Source organism: Pipistrellus kuhlii, unplaced genomic scaffold (assembly GCF_014108245.1).
Source record: "Pipistrellus kuhlii isolate mPipKuh1 unplaced genomic scaffold, mPipKuh1.p scaffold_m20_p_6, whole genome shotgun sequence".
In the NCBI taxonomy this organism is placed as follows: domain Eukaryota; kingdom Metazoa; phylum Chordata; class Mammalia; order Chiroptera; family Vespertilionidae; genus Pipistrellus; species Pipistrellus kuhlii.
The window spans coordinates 30,777,486-30,793,630 of record NW_023425562.1 but is presented as its reverse complement, the minus strand read 5'-3'; the positions used below and the strand labels follow the sequence as shown (position 1 = coordinate 30,793,630).

The window sequence follows — 16,145 nt, the reverse complement described above, 5'->3', positions numbered from 1 at the left end:
CTGCCACCTTTCAGTGTACAGGATGATGCTCTAGCCAACTGACCCACCCAGCCAGGGTGTGAGTTATCCTTTTAATGGAAAACCTTAATGCTGGTTCCACTACTGGTGAACAGATTCATGGTAAAATTGAGTTCAACAGTTCCATTATTTTCTCTTAAGGAAGCTTAATATTGTGAATAGCACAGTACAAGAGCTGACAGGACAAATTTCTTAGAAGTGCCCAGCTGTTTAAGAAAGTTAAAGTTTGTCAGAGGTGAATCTAATTTTTAAATTAATTTAGTTTTAAAATGGCCCTCTGTTTATCGAAGTGACTTATTTACTAGACACTCTGAGAATGGGTCTGATATTAAAACTTAAAGAGAAAATATTAAAAAAAAATAACACAAAACCTTGGCAAGAATGATTAACAATACCCTTTTCATGTAGCAATAGCCTTAGATGAAGCTTGCATTGAAAGCTAACTACATCAGTCTTGAAATAAGTGCCCAAACTGGCTGCTGTGATGTATTAATTTATTGCCAATTCATATTAGCCATGGCATACGTGTTACCAACAAAAAGAAGAAAGGCAGCTATTCAATGGCACTGTGCAACCTTTGAGCGGAGTTTCCCCTTCTCCATACCTCATCATCAATTTTTCCATCTCCTGCTGAATTATTTAATTGCCGTAATCCAAATAGCAGAGGAGACTGGACTGAAATACCGCTATGATGGATTTCCCCTTCTTCCTCTGCTATAGAAGTTAACATGGTCATAGGAATAGTAGGACCACCAAAGGCATTCCTAAATGCAGTTTTACATCTCCTTTTACCTTAAAGATGTTTTTCAAATTAAGAGCACATACTCACCTCTCTTCACGTGCCAGTTGGACACTGGGCCTGGAGGCAGATGTGCCAGCCAAATCCTAGAGCTAATCACTGCCTGTCTATGTGCACTTCCTCTCCAGACAGATCAGCCCATGTGTGCTTGCCAGGAGTCGCATGAAAGTGGGTTTCTGTAAATATTTTACCATGTCCCTATAATGGGGCCTTCAATTTCATACTGTACCCCAGTCTTCCCTGAGCCTGCTACTGTATTTTACTAGAGGCATGTGCCCCCCCCCCCCCAACACACACACCACACATTTTGGGGGAACTAAACTAGAGCTCATGTTCTCTGATTCTAAGAACATGTCATTTAGCAGATTTCATTTCTAGTGAAAAAGAGGTCACAGGTGCGCTCACAGGCCTCGGAATTTGGAGCCAAGGTAAAAAGAAAACAAACAAACAAACAAAAAACCCTCCAGCCTCTAAAATTAAAGATAACAAAAAACAATTATATGAAATTCAAGAGACTATCCATGAATGGAAATCTTCCCAACTTATTACCTATGAGAAGATTTTCTAATCTGTGGCTCATACCATTAGACTGCTTCTCACACTTCCTGAAGGGCCAAGAGTACTTCTATGAACAGAAAGGCATTAATTTAAATGCTAACTGAGGGGAGATGAACTATAATCTTGAAAATTATAACCTGTCTTTCCTGGGGGGAAATGCTGTAATTAGGAAATGAACTTGCAACTGATCAGGAAAATTGGGGGTGTGGGGGTGTGTGAAGGGGATCAGTGTACATGAAAACTCTTTCTCTCTAGGAGGGATCTCCTATTTATATTATTAGCCTTTCTGCATTGAGCTGGACTAGGTCATAACTGTAGAACTTGCTTAACGTCATTCCATGTTAAGGTCAGAGCTGAGCCACGCTTTGAACACTGTTAAATACATCACTTGGAAGAGCTTCCATGTTATCGCTCCAGCTATTTTCCTCTTCTTACTCAAAATAAAAAGTACTGTTTCCAAGTTCGACTCCCAGTGCTAACCATGTAAGGTAAATGAGAAGGTGCATGTGAACAGACTTTGGATGTACCTGTTCCTATGGCTGCACCAGTCATTACACAAGGAAACCGAGTTAATTAAAACTGTTCCCTCCTTGGGAGTCCCCAGGGGCTTTGGTGTTTAAGCAGAAAAGCTACTGCTGCTGCTGCTGCTATAATAGAAGGGCTGTTTGGCTATAGCACGACAGACAGTATGATATAATACTTCAAACTTGAAAACTGACTTCAGCTAAGCAGAGACCCATTGAGGGATTAAATCAGAATTTACATTTGACAGAACCAAAAACTCTGACACTTAGGTAGTTGTTGAGTGAACAATAGTTGTACTGGTTTGGGGGGAAAAAAATCTATATATTTAAAAATTAATTATTATTAATTAATTACTTTTAATCTCCTTCTGAGGACATACTTAGAGAGGGGAGGTAAGAGAAACACAGACAGAAACAGCGATGTGAGAGAGAAAAATTGATGGGTTGACTTCCATACCTACTCCAACTGGGATGGAACACCAAACCAGGTATGTGCTGACTGGAATCTAATGGGCAACCTTTGGGTACACAGGATGAAGCTCAACCAACTAAGCCACTCTGTCAGGCAATTATTATTTCTTATCCTATATAATAAAAGCCTAATATGCAAAACAACCAAACTGCTGAACAACTGGTCGGCAGCGGAACCAGGGCTGGCAAGTGAAGCAGTGCCAGGCCAGCCAAGGCAGATGCCAGCAGGTAAAGGGAGGGGATGGCAATCAGGGGGCACCGGTGGCAACCACAGTGGTAGCAAATGGGTGACTGGGGGGTGGGGCTGGCCACGAACCAGCCGACGGGCCCGCCAGTCACCTCCCACAGAGGGAGACCAGACTGTGGCTTAGGACCCTGAGGGCTCCCGGACTACAAAAGGGTGCAGGCTGGGCTGAGTGCATGAAAGAAATTCGTGCACCGGGCCTCTAGTAATCTATGAAAGGCAACAAGTGCTCTAAACAACTTTATGGATTATGGCCATTCTCTTTGCTGTCCAGTCAAGAACTTCCAAAGGGATTGTAAGGCATTTTAATCATGTAACATCTATGGAAGTTGGAAAATTCAGACGATGAGTTTGTTTTCCCAACCGAATCTCAGTAAGTGGAATATATAAAATGGTACAATAGATTTAAACAGTTAATTGAATTATGGGTAAGACAACGCATTTGGGAATGTTTTTAATAATCCCTTCCTGGCCAGTAGGTAGAAGGTGACCAAAGCACATTTAGGACCTAATGCCATAAATTCTGTACCCTTTCTGATTCCTCAGAAGCATCTTTGGATGGTTATCAAGAAATGCTTCTAGCAGAAAACGGTTTGGCTCAGTGGATAGAGGGTCGACCTGCGGACTGAAAGGTCCCGGGTTCGATTCCGGTCAAGGGCATGTACCTTGGTTACAGGCACAACCCCAGTAGGAGGTGTGTAAGAGGCAGCTGATTAATGTTTCTCTCTCATCAATGTTTCTAACTCTCTATCCCTCTCTCTTCCTCTCTGTGAACAATCAATAAAATATATTTAAAAAAAAAAGAAAAGAAAAAAGAAATGCTTCTGGAAGTGACCTCCACAGTTTCTGGCTAACTCCAGATTCCGGGATATTCTGGAGGATCCTGAATGGTCTCAGTCCTGGAGCTCATTCAACTAGCTAGCCTCTGCACAGGGCCAGACCTGGGGGGGAAGGCTTTTATGACAGGAATGCATCAGACTCTGTACTTAAGTAGCTCTTTTTGAATTGCCCCAATCTGGATATAAATCTCTCTCTGAACCTAGCTGATTCATTGGCATCTTTCCCTTAGGTGCTACTCCATGTGGATTTACCTGGATCTCAAGCACTAGGTCTCCCTCACTACTGAATCAGAGTAAACTGAGTAAACTGAGGTCACATGCATGGAGACACAAGGTTGGGAGAACCCTGTGGGGAACACCTGCACAATGAGCCATCTGCCACTTTCCCAGTCATGCTCTGGGCTCCTCCACCAACCCAGCTTTTTGTGGAGGACAAACCAAACCACACCAAAAATGGCTTGAATATTTTCTATATGCAGTAGCAAACCTATATTATAAAATATGAACTCAAATTTCAGATCATATTTGACTTATTTTTCTAAAACCAAATCAGACTAGAGTGGTACCCAAATAATTTCTAATTGGATGGCCATTAGCAAATGTGATGTTTGCTAATTAGTTAGATCAAATTAGTCCATTGAAACACAGAAGCAATGGGACTAAAATAAATGTGATGAGCACTATTTTCTCTATTGTGCGTGTGACTGGGGTATTTTTTCTTTATTTTTCTCTTTTAAAATTTATGTCCAAGAAATATAGAGCAACAATGACAACAAACTGGCTATAGAAAGTTGCTTGTGTTAATGGCCAATAAAAATAATAAGGATGGGGGGTAGGCGAGGAGAGATTAACTGAGGAACTTATATGCATATATGGTAGTTCCTGGACACAGACAATAGTGTAGTGAAGGCCTGGGAGGGGTGCGTGCAGGATGGAGGGGTCCAATGGGAAAAAGGGGGGGGATATCTGTAATACTTTCAACAATAAAGATAAATTTAAAATAATAATAAGGGAATGACAGTATTAGTGATTTATTTGGTATATATGAAAATCTGGTAGCATACAAATATTTCCCAAACGTATGTATGTATCAAATTACTTATAAGATCTTTCCTTATGTTTTATTTGTAATAAGATCTTTTATATTTTAGATAATCAAGACTAAGAATTTGAAAAATTATTTGGAAAAAAAGTCTCTCAATTGGACAAATATTGAATACCACAATGATCTCAGCTACTGCTAGAAGGAAATTTGAGAAAGTTCCTTAGTAGCATCTTGGGATGGTATAAAGAAATGCTTGTTGGAGTGAACTCCACCGTTTCGATTTATTCCAGAATCGGGCCATTTGGAGATCCCTCACCATCCCATAATTCTCTGCTGAATACACTCAAATCAGAATTCACTGTTTTTATTATTGTGAATTAAAGGCAACCATTTATCAAGAATATGCTGCATCTCATGTAGTGTTCAAGTAAAGTACTAGCTTTAATCTTCTCAATGTCTTTTTGAGGCAAATACTTTCACCCTTCCTTTTATTTAAAAAGAAAAAAAAATTAAATATATTTTATATATTTTATAAATTATTTAATATATTTATACTAGTAGTCCTGCACACAAATCCATGCATCATTGGCTCTCTGCAGGGCCTGGTCGCTCCGTGCCTGCTGCCCAGAGGCTCTATGCAGCCCAAAGGCCCATCCGAGGCCAAGGCGATGAAGCAAGCATTCCAACAGGCTGCTCATGCGGCCTGCTCTCAGTGGCCGCCCCCCATCCAGGAACTGGGGGACTCCGGTGTATTGAGAGGACTGAGTGCCACCATATTTGTGACAGAGTGACAATTAATTTGCATATAACCCTTTTATTAGATAAGATATTAAAAAAAATTTCTTTTTAGAGATAGAGACAAAGGGAGAAGGAAAGAGAGACAGAAATATCCATGAGAGAGATACAACTACATGGATTGGCTGCCTCCTGCATGCCCCCTGCTGGGGACAGAGTCTGAATCTGGGCATGTGCCCTGACTGAGAATGGAACCAGCGACCCCTTGGTACATAGCTCAAAGCTCAAGCACTGAGCCACATGAAATGGGCTCACTCCCACTGCTCTGGTGAGGAAACTTAGGTTCAGAAAGTTTAAGGAATTGTGGGTCATCCAGAAAGTTTAAGGAATTGTGGGAACAATTCCATTTTCGCACCCAGATAAGGTGGGTTTGGAGAATCCCTATCACATGTGAACGAAACAAGACACCATGATGGGGCCTCTGCAGCATGGGGAGCCAGGGACCCACCGCCGCCAGTAAAGCAAACGCTACCCTCCCAGAAGGGCCTGGAACCACACGGTCACGTCTGACAGCTGGTTTGTGTCACTTAAACAGTTTTCCTCTTGGTGCCTTCATCCAAGACTTTGATAAAATACTTATTTTAATGGAGACCAAAAACTGAAGGACATCTTTCCCAGGATAAAGTTTTTGTTCCTATCACACTTTGTGCACCTTCCCAGCCAAGGTTTTACGTTCCCAGTTTGTATCGAAAGACAAGAGGTTTTTGAATAGGTTTTTCAAGTGGTGCCTTATTCCCACTTTGAGAACCAGGCCACTGATTCACAGCCATTTTTCTTATTCAACTGGTTAGCTACAAATAAGTCCGTTTCACTTTACCATGTCCTAAACCTCTTCATCTCCAGCAGTGAGCACGTCTTTTTCCTACTACTGAAGTCTGTTGTAAAAGTGAAAACATTCTGCTGCAAAGGTTTTTGTGACAGAAAAATGCCACTTTTAAGAATGTCAAATTCATAAAAATACTTTTCCATAAAGGAAAGTAACTGATCAACATTGCCCTGCCACTCCAAACACTCACAGTGACAGTAAAAGCAATACTGAATGGTGTCCCCCAAGTTAATTACAAAATGAAAATTCTGTACTCGAAAACACAAATGACCCATAATGAATCTGGATATGAATTAAATTTAGCAGAATGATCAACATTACATAGACCTTGGTCAGTCCTGAGGCATTTATTCTCCCCACACAAAACAGTACAAATTCTTCTTTAGAAAACTCTTGTAGCTATGACTAGAGGGTTGCCAAGTAACCCTATTTATTCCATTATACTGTATAATGGAATCAATTGAAAGACTCTCCTTAAAATTAACCAAAAAAAAAAGCTCCTCTTGACTTGGATCAATTTTTCCAGAAAGTGAATCCACAATGAAAAAAATACAACCTATTTCAAGGTGACCAAAGTCCATTAAGCTTCATAGCAAAACACAGGTAGAAGTATGTCATGTATCTCCCCATTTCCAGAATAAACATCCAAATCAATAAATGAACACAGTGGACTAAGATTTTAGCCAAAATCAAAGCCAGAAAAACGCAAGAAATAAATCTGAGCATGGCAATCTTAGGTAGGATACTTGAAACACATATTTTACTCCCCATAGCAACCCCCCAATAATTTGCCAAGTTATACAATGACAAAAATTCTATAAATATATGATAGACTAAATAAATGAAGATCCAATAATTTTCAAAATATACATACATTCTTGATGTTCCTGCAATGTGTAGTAATTTAGTAACCCAACTCCATTCGCATCCTTACTGACATTATCACATGAAATGGATTTGAATTTTCTGTTCAAAGAATGCCATTGAGTGCATGAGTATCTTATGCAAAATCTCACAGGAATGATACGGGGGCTACAGACAGAGAAATCGGAGATAAGTGAATGTGGAACATGGGACGTCAGATGAGCTCGGTGCTGTTTGTGTCATGAGGAGAGAGGAACAGAGATGTAGGGTCCGCAGGGTGCACTGCCCATGAGCCAGGAGCAGCTCTCACACACCCAGCTGAAGAGAGGAACCATGTGAGCACGTGGTGGGAGGGGCTTGTGTAGACAGGTGGGTACTACCCCCTGTGACCAAGGGCAGGGGCAGGAGGCAGGAGGAATGAGCTCTGTGAATGAAAACATTAACTTTGAAATGGAATCACCTTGCTAAAAGAGCACACTACTCCCTGTGGCAGAAGATGCCACAGAGACTTGCTCTTTCACCTTGAATGCATGCCCTACATGCACTCTCCATAATATTTGGAGAATTCAGCGATCACCCATCTCCACAGCTATGGACAGGCGTTCTTGTTGTCCGTTTATGTGGGCTGCTAAACATCTCGGACAAATGCCATTCAACTGTCCATTCTCTGAGAGGAATCTGCTTTCTTGACCAAAAGGACACCCAAGCTGCGATGCCCACCACAATGTTTTACAGATTACTTGTTCTCTCAGCAAGAAAAAGACATCCATAGTGCAAATCACACCACCGCTCCTCCGCACAGACATCTCCAAGCTTCTACCATGAAACAAGTGATGTGGCCATAGAATATTCAAGCAGAAAAGTCCAAATTCATTTAAATGACAGAGCATAGCTAGGATATAAAATAAAATTTCATTTTCAAGGCCTCCACTTTGTTTTCCCTATCATGGAAAGTGTTGGAGATTTTTTTTTTAGAAAGACCACATTTTTCTTTTGATTGTAACATTTGGGGGACATTATAAAGGTATTTTTAGTAATCTGATCCCTGTTAGAAACTTGGGGAACAATTTTGTATTTAGAAACGAGGCCTGAATGTTTTTCCAGAGTTTTGAAAAAATAAAGAGGCATCATGTGTGTACTATGCCAACATTCCCCAGCTCTCAGTATCTGGGGCAAGAACGTTTAAAAATAGACACTTACCTCCACATCACAGGCATACTCTGAGCCATCCAGAAGTATCACTTTGCACTGCATGCTTTTCGGCTTCTTGACGATCTTTAGTGGAGATCGAGAGAGTTTGCTGCTATATGATTTCTGGGAGAGCTTATCGTCTTCCAGTTGCTGATATTCGAGCTGTTTTGCAGCCCCGGCAGCAAATTCCCGTTCCCTGTCGGTGACCTGTGAAGAACAATGAATAGTTCTCATGGCAGGATAGGGAATGAATACTGCATTGCTCAGGCAGTACCAGAACCCTTTAGGGCCAGGCATTGCTATTTCCTAAGGGGTGAGAGACACCTGAATTGGGATACCAGGAAAGGATATAAATATAGACATTTATAATGCTAACAATTTTACGTTTTGACGTTGAGATGCACCATCAGGGCTTTACTTCAGCTCTACTCAAAGCTGTACTTTGAAGATGGACCAAACGCCATTGAGACTTCATTGAGCAAAGGAGGAAAGCAAGCAGAACCCTGCGTTTTTAAAAAGCCTTGGATAATATTGGTCTTTTTTTTTTTTTTTTTAAATCATCTAGATTTTACCTGTTGTATTTAGTTTTCTTCATTCACTGGACCCTTCTATATTGTAAGACCCATAACTATCAAATATACATACAAGCTATCTTATAACTTTAAGACCTACAGCATTCATTGTCGTAGTAATTCTACAACTGTTAAAATATTTGCTTTAGCTCTAAATCAATTCGATGGAGCCAGCAGCACTGACATTCATCACAAAGTAATCCCCCAAATCCACTTCCCTTCATTGTAATGAGCCAGCAAAAGAACAGAGAAAATCTGCCCAAAAGTATTAACCTGCTTTCAAATCACCACAGTCTAAGTCTAGGCCAGACTCAGAACTGCAGAGGACGTCTTAGGTTAGCAATAAAATTCTCCCCTGGAATCTTTCTCCTTGGGATCTCTCTGTGCACTGCTCTCTAACTACTCCTTTTACACCCCTTATCTATCAATTAAATGACCACCAATGGTATTAGTGCAAATTCAACTCATGGGCCAGACTGCTGCTCCTCTGGCCTCCAAATACACACTGACAGTCCAAAGAAAAGTACCTTCCAAAATTCAGTTTAGGCCCCTTGAATAAGTGTGACATTTTCTCTCTCACGAACATACCATCGTCCCAGTAGCTAAGAGTGCATGGGCTGAGAGCGAGGACAGTACTGACAGTCTATCCTTTCAACGTTCCTTCTTCATTAGCCTCTACAAATTTACAGCGCTCTAATATAACCACAACGTTATTTCTCCCCATCTTTACTTCCGATTTTAGGTATAGATTCCTACTTTTGCGGTGGCATCTTGTATTACATTCGGAAGATTACAAATACAGCCATTTCCTCCACTACTTTGCCCAGGAATTCAAGGCAAAGTATTAAGATGTTCTAAAGAAGAAACAAACAAACAACAAACCAACACCACTTGCTGAGCAAAGGAACTGCAACAGGCTAGTAGGCCAGGACAAGCGGAATAGGAAAACTGAGACAGTTCAATAAGCAGTGTGCAGTCATCTAGTGAATCCTATCTTCCCTGAGCCAAGGACACTTAAGAGTAAATGGTTTGCCTTTCTCCTCCCCAACCAGAGGGTAGATAGCTTAAATCTCCCTCTTCAGGGAGACAGATGGCAGAAATCCAATTAGTGCCATTTGTGTCAATCACACCCAAGGACAGATGAAGTTAAGGGAATCTAATTTTGGCACATCGGCATAAAACTGATGAATATTCTATTGAGATCCTCCCCTAAGACCTCCCCTAAACTCATAGCCTTAAAACCCCTCAAAACAAAGGTCCCAGGGGCACTCTAGCTCCCAGGAGCACACCTGAGCCTTTCCTTTCCCCCTCCCTCTCTTCTTTCCCCGGAGGCGTGCTTCCCCTAAACGCTAAGGAACCCGGGGGCTTGCTAACTGGGCAGCAATGGGCAGCGGCAACTCATGCCGGGCTTAAGGTTCCCTTTCTCTGACTATTTAGGCTTTAACAAGTTGGAAGGATAACCGTTATCACAAAACCTTTTGGATCAGAGAGAGCATCTATCTATAGAACATGAAAATAAGTGTTTTTCTCAGTCTTATTTAAAAGCAAAACTGAAACAAGATGGGAAAAAAATAATCAGGTTGTAAACATATGCTTTCGCTTAATGTTATAAAAAATGTGCTGTGCCTTCCAAAGGATTTCACTAACATGCTGACTTCTTCTCTCACCTGGTCTAGGATGTCTAGCCTTGACCCACATACACCTACCTATGAAAAGCAAACCGTTTGCAGGGGATTCTAGACTTCCTTAGCACATGTGAGCCAGCGCTCTAAAACATGTGGATTCCAGGTCTGATGCTTTAAGCCAAATACATTTTAAACATGGATGCATTCAAGTCCAAGGTGTAAACCATGCTTTATATTTTATTTGGAAACTTTAAAAAGAAATAGTCACATTACACGTGACAACCAAAATGTCTAGCATGTCAGAGTTAAAAAGACAGATGTATATAGGGGAGGGAAAGAGACTGACCTGAACATCCCACTCAGAGTAGCTGGTAACATTATGTTTAGAGTGACTCCTGAGAAAAACCAAAATAGCTCTAACCCCTCAGCTTGCATAAAAATCAAGAGCATCTATCTATAATAATTAAAGCATAATATGCTAATTAGACCAGACAGCATAATATTCTAATTAGATATGCTAATTAGACCAGAATATCCTTCTGGTCAAAGCCGCTGCGGCTGTGAGGGCCGAGAGCACACTGAGGTGGTGGCCGGCAGTGGCAGCAGCTGTGGGGTGATGGGGGCGGAACCTTCTCCTGACTGGCCCAGTCACCTCCCACAGATGGAGGCCAGACTACGACTTAGGCCTGCTCCCCCCAGGACATCTCCTGAGGGTTCCCGGACTGTAAGAGGGGGCAGGCTGGTCTGTGGGACTGCCCCTTCCAGTGCCTAAATTTTTGCACACTGGGACTCTAGTATATATGTAGAAGGCTAATATGCCAAGTGTTCCCTTGGGAGATCGACAGGGAAACTGGGATCTCGATCACTTGCTATGATGTGCGCTGACCACCAGGGAGCAGCATGGAATGAAGGAAGGCCCTGATTGGCAGCTGGGGTAGGGAGCCCCTAGTCAGCACCCAGAAGGAAGGCCCCGGCTAGCAGCCGGAAGACCCCAATTGGCCCTGATCACCAGCCAGGCCTAGGGATCCTACCTGTGCAAGAATTTCGTGCACTGGGCCTCCAGTATGCTATAAAAAACAAAGAACTCTTACAATTCATAACAGCATGGATGGACCTGGAGAGGATTATGCTAAGCAAAATAAGCCAGTCAGAGAACGATAAATAAATATCACATGATCTCACTCATTTGTGGAATATAAATGAACATAAACTGGAACAAAAACAGATCCAGAGACAGAGAAGTATCAAATTGATGATCAAACTTCAGAGGGGAGGTAGGGGAGTGGGGGAGGGGTAAGAGATCAACCAAAGAATTTATATGCATGCACATGAGCATAACCAAAAGGCACAGACACTGGATGAGGGCATGTGCTGGGGGCTGTGAGTGGCTGGGGAGAGATCAATGGAGGAAAAAAGGAGACCTATGTAATACTATATGTAGTACTTTAAACAATAAATAATAAAAATAAAATAAAATAAAATAAATCAAGAGCATAATGAAAGCTGGCAATGTGGTGTCTAGCCTTTCTGTAAACCCAGATAAAACCAATAACCTGCTGTCCAGCTTTCAGTGTGAGTTTAAGAGCTTTAATCAAATGGAGGAGTTACCAAGCAAGGTTGTGGAATGCCATTCATTGAAGCCTTCGCATAGAGTAAATGTTCATTTGCCCAGGACCAGAAGGGGCAAAGCAGATGGCCCCTCATAGTTCCCACCAGTGCTAAGAGACCAAGGTCAGATCAGACCCTGAAAGTGCTCAGTAAATATTCTTTCATGGGTTTTCTGGCTGCTGCTGGGGTGCGGGGCCCCAGGGGAGTCTTGGGCTCACCTCCTTCCTCACTGGGGTGCTGTGCGCTGCTGCGGCCGCGAACTGCTCTAAGGCCTGGTGCTGCTCCTCCGGCCCCGGCTGTGCCCTCTCGGGACCCTGCGGACCCGCTGCCTTCTGGGGCTCGGCCTCCTGCTCGGGCTTGGATTCTGAGTCTGAGCCAGATTCGGTCGTCATGGTTGATTGTTCTGCAAGCAGAAGAAGGGAAAGTCCCATCATTGGGGTGCAATTACCTTCCCAAAACAAGAAAACCAGGATGTGACACAGGATGGCTGCAGAGAACCACAGTGCAAAGATGGCGACATGCTAACAACCAAAACATGATCCTACCTCACACAACTAACCAAGGACTTGTCAAATTTAGCATGAAAATGGGTGCCCAGGAATGGCTCAAAATTAACGTTTAACTAAAGTAAAAGTTGATTTGTAATGATCACCGGTTTTATTCCTATCACATTTTTATTATCTAATTATGGAAGCACATATTTTTTTCTCATCCCCTTTCTCCTTCCTATCTCTAAGGATCCTGTTCTCCCTCTCCCACCCCCTGAATCTCTCCACGCTTGAATGAACAAATGGCTTTCTCTTTGATTTCTCATTGAAGCAACTACAGCAGAGCTTCTCCAGTGACATGGCATCTGTCTCACATTGGACAAGCGCCGGCCACAGCTGGAGGGAAGCTGGATAGCGTCGCCTCTTCCTTCCTCACAAGTTCATTCTCTTAGGCGTATTCCTGGCTTCCTTCTGTCTCCCTTGAATGCTGAAAAAGAAATATCTCACACACTCAAACCATAGATCTTAATTTATAATAATCTGCTCTTACATCCTAAAAGAGACTTTCTAATATAACCACCATCTTCTGAGCATTTGCTGGTCAAGACATGTAAGTATGTTGTGCTCAGTTTCTACATTTGCTAAATGAGGGGACTGGACATGATCATATCTAAAGGACTTATTTTCTGTTGCTGCTTTCTCCTCTACGAATAGACATGCCATTTTATGAAAGCAGCTGTTTGCTCTAAGCAGCCACTGAGCTGTGATGCCTGTGGTTAACACATGTCATTGCAAGTCATTTCTTATCTTGGGTATGTGGGAACCACCTCAACAAAAAATATCTCAGATTGTCATAATTTTCTCCTTCCTGATTCTAATTTTATGGTAAAAATATCATGAGCAAATGGCTAGTTTAATCCTTTAAGCACACAATATACATACTAGTGTAATGTAAAATTATGCAAAATAAAACTCTGTAGTAAAACTAGTTAGTTCCTACCATCAAAAACAATACTGGAATATGTCTAATAATTGGAAGGAAAAACATAAAAATTAAATACCAATCTAGGTAATAAACTAAATGATTTATCCATGCTTCTATGTAGGGTTACTTTCTACAATCAGCAGGTATTCTTTCTGTGGAATAAGAGACATATTAACTTGACATGTTCTCAGCTGCCCAAAGTGTATGTAAATATCAAGTCCAAGTTCAGAGCAAGATGATAATCCAAATAAAAGTAACACATTTTTTTCCTCTTACATTTTGGATTTTCAAGCAAATCTTGAGAGTAAATATTACATTCTCTTCTGTATATTTATACTGAGAAGTGGTATGAGTCTACAGATAAAAACAGTGGAGCCTACAACTGAATTCCTCCTTTCAGAAATGGGGAGATTAGTGTTTATTAATTTATCAAATGATTATTAAGTACCAAATATAAGTCAAGCATTTCTCAGTTTAGAAACAGAGATGAATGTTATAAGGCCTTTCCCCCATCCCATAATGTGGCAGTAATAGACACGGCCTAGAGTCCATTTTTAAATTTTTTCCTTTTAGTAACTAAACTTTCAGTTTTTGCTGGTACTTCTCCATCCAGCTTGAGTTGTCTGACCAATTTGATCAAGTCTGACCAATGAGATAACGGAGAAAATGTACTCAATGTTTAGGTCATCATCATAAAGACAAAGCCACTTGATCTCCCTTTCCCATTGGCTGGGAATCAATAACTTACATGGTCCCCCCACAGACCCACTCATGGAGGCCCCAAGTTCGGGAGGATGCCAGAGCCGCCTCTTTCGAGCTGGGTCCCTGGATGACCTCATGGAGTACAACTCACCTGCTCCGGATTGTTACAGGAGATGGAAATCAACTTCTGTTTTATTGGATCCTCACCCAAACTAAAATAATCTACAGACTAAAAATCTACTAGTCATACTCTAGTGCAGCGTTTTTCAACCGCTGTTCCGTGCCGCGAGATGTTGCCTGGTGTGCCGTAGGTGCAGACAAGACAAGAATTTTATAATTTTTCACTATTTTGTTTACTTAATATTTCATAATAAAGTAATTATAAAATACTTTCTTTGTGTTTATTTGATTCCTATTCAAGAGAATTACTTTATATATAGTCAATATAGGCACAGAGTTAAATTTTTTAACATTTTCTAATGGTGGTGTGCCTCGTGATTTTTTTCATGAAACAAGTGTGCCTTTGCCCAAAAAAGGTTGAAAAACACTGCTCTAGTGGAGCCCATCTTACTAAAACAAAGTAGTCTTCCTTGATCTTACTCCTTATTTCTCAGCTTTCCACTCATAATGTCTCAAAAAAATTTCTGTTGACATTTTACCATCTTATGCTTCCTTCCTCTTTGCCACCACTCCTGTCTGACTCCATGGGTGTGGCTCTAGTGGGTAATGCAAGGGGCCATGTGCTCTAGTCTATCTGGACTCATCTGAGCCGTTAGCAGCCCCAACCTGGCAATGAGGCTTTTCTTGTCCACAGGTCTCTTTCTTCGATTCAGAACTCACCACTTCTCCTAGCTCTCTGGCTACTCCCTTTCATTCTCTTTCAGAGGCTACTCCCTTTCATTCTCTTTCACATTCCCTCTAAATATGGGAATGTCCCAGAAAATGCCATTCTAGACCCCCTTTTTCTCTCTCTCTACATTCCCTCGCCAGCTTGTGATATCCTTTTTCAGAACTTTAAATACTTTCCATGAGCCATCAATTCCCACATTCATCTCTCTAGTCCCAGCCTCTTTTCTGAACATTTAAAACTCCAACTCCCCACTTGACATTCCTCACAGGTGTCTACTGATTTTTTTCTCCCAAATCTGAGCCTCTCCTTACCTTCCTCACCTTTATAAATGGCAATGCCATTCCTTCAAGCCAGAATTCCATAAGTTACCTCTGACATTTTCTTTTCCCCGACTTTCCTTATCTAATACTAGAGGCCCAGTGCACAAAATTTGTGCACGGGGAGTGTGTGTCCCTCAGCCCAGCCTGCACCCTTTCCAATCTGGGACCCCTCGAAGGATATCCAACTGGGATTGGGCCTAAACGGGCAGTAGGACATTCCTCTCACAATCCAGGATTGCTTGCCTGCCTGCCTGCCTGATTGCCCATAACTGTTTCTGCCTGCCAGCCCGATCACCCCCTAACCATTCCCCTGCAGACCTGATTGCCCCTAACTTCCCTCCCCTGTAGAACTGGTTGCCCCAAACTGTCCTCCCCTGTTGGTCTGGTAACTCCTAACTGCCCTCCCTTGCCAGTCTGGTCGCCCCTAACTGCCCTCCCTTGGTGGCATGGTATCTCCCAATTGTCCTCCCCTACTGGCCTAATTGCCCACAACTGCCCTTCCCTGCAGGCCATCTTGTGGTGGCCATCTTGTGTCCACATGGGGGCAGCCATCTTTGACCACAGGGAGGCAGCAATCTTGTGTGTTGGAGTGATGGTCAATTTGCATATTACTCTTTTATTAGATAAGATAATAGTAATAATAATATATATATATATATATATATATATATATATATATATATATATATATGATAGGAAAGTTCTGCAAAATATATAATTTTGTAAATATATATTAAAAATATATTCTTCCAAAATACAACTGACCATTGAATAATGCAAGGGTCAAGAGCACTAAACACCTGACATGGTAAAAAAATCTG

At 41.7% G+C, this 16,145-nt stretch overlaps 1 protein-coding gene across 37 annotated transcripts in view; it reads right to left on the bottom strand.

Moving 5' to 3' along the window:
• Positions 1-16,145, bottom strand: part of EPB41L3 (erythrocyte membrane protein band 4.1 like 3) — a 158,114-nt gene that overhangs the window by 74,581 nt on the left and 67,388 nt on the right. For all 37 annotated transcript variants that reach the window (XM_045574819.1, XM_045574825.1, XM_045574831.1 and 34 more), the window contains exons 2-3: positions 12,198-12,382; positions 8,184-8,381 (exon numbers count right to left, since the gene is read on the bottom strand). In XM_045574819.1, coding sequence (XP_045430775.1) covers positions 8,184-8,381; positions 12,198-12,382 — 383 coding nt within the window. The remainder of the gene's footprint in view (positions 1-8,183; positions 8,382-12,197; positions 12,383-16,145) is intronic.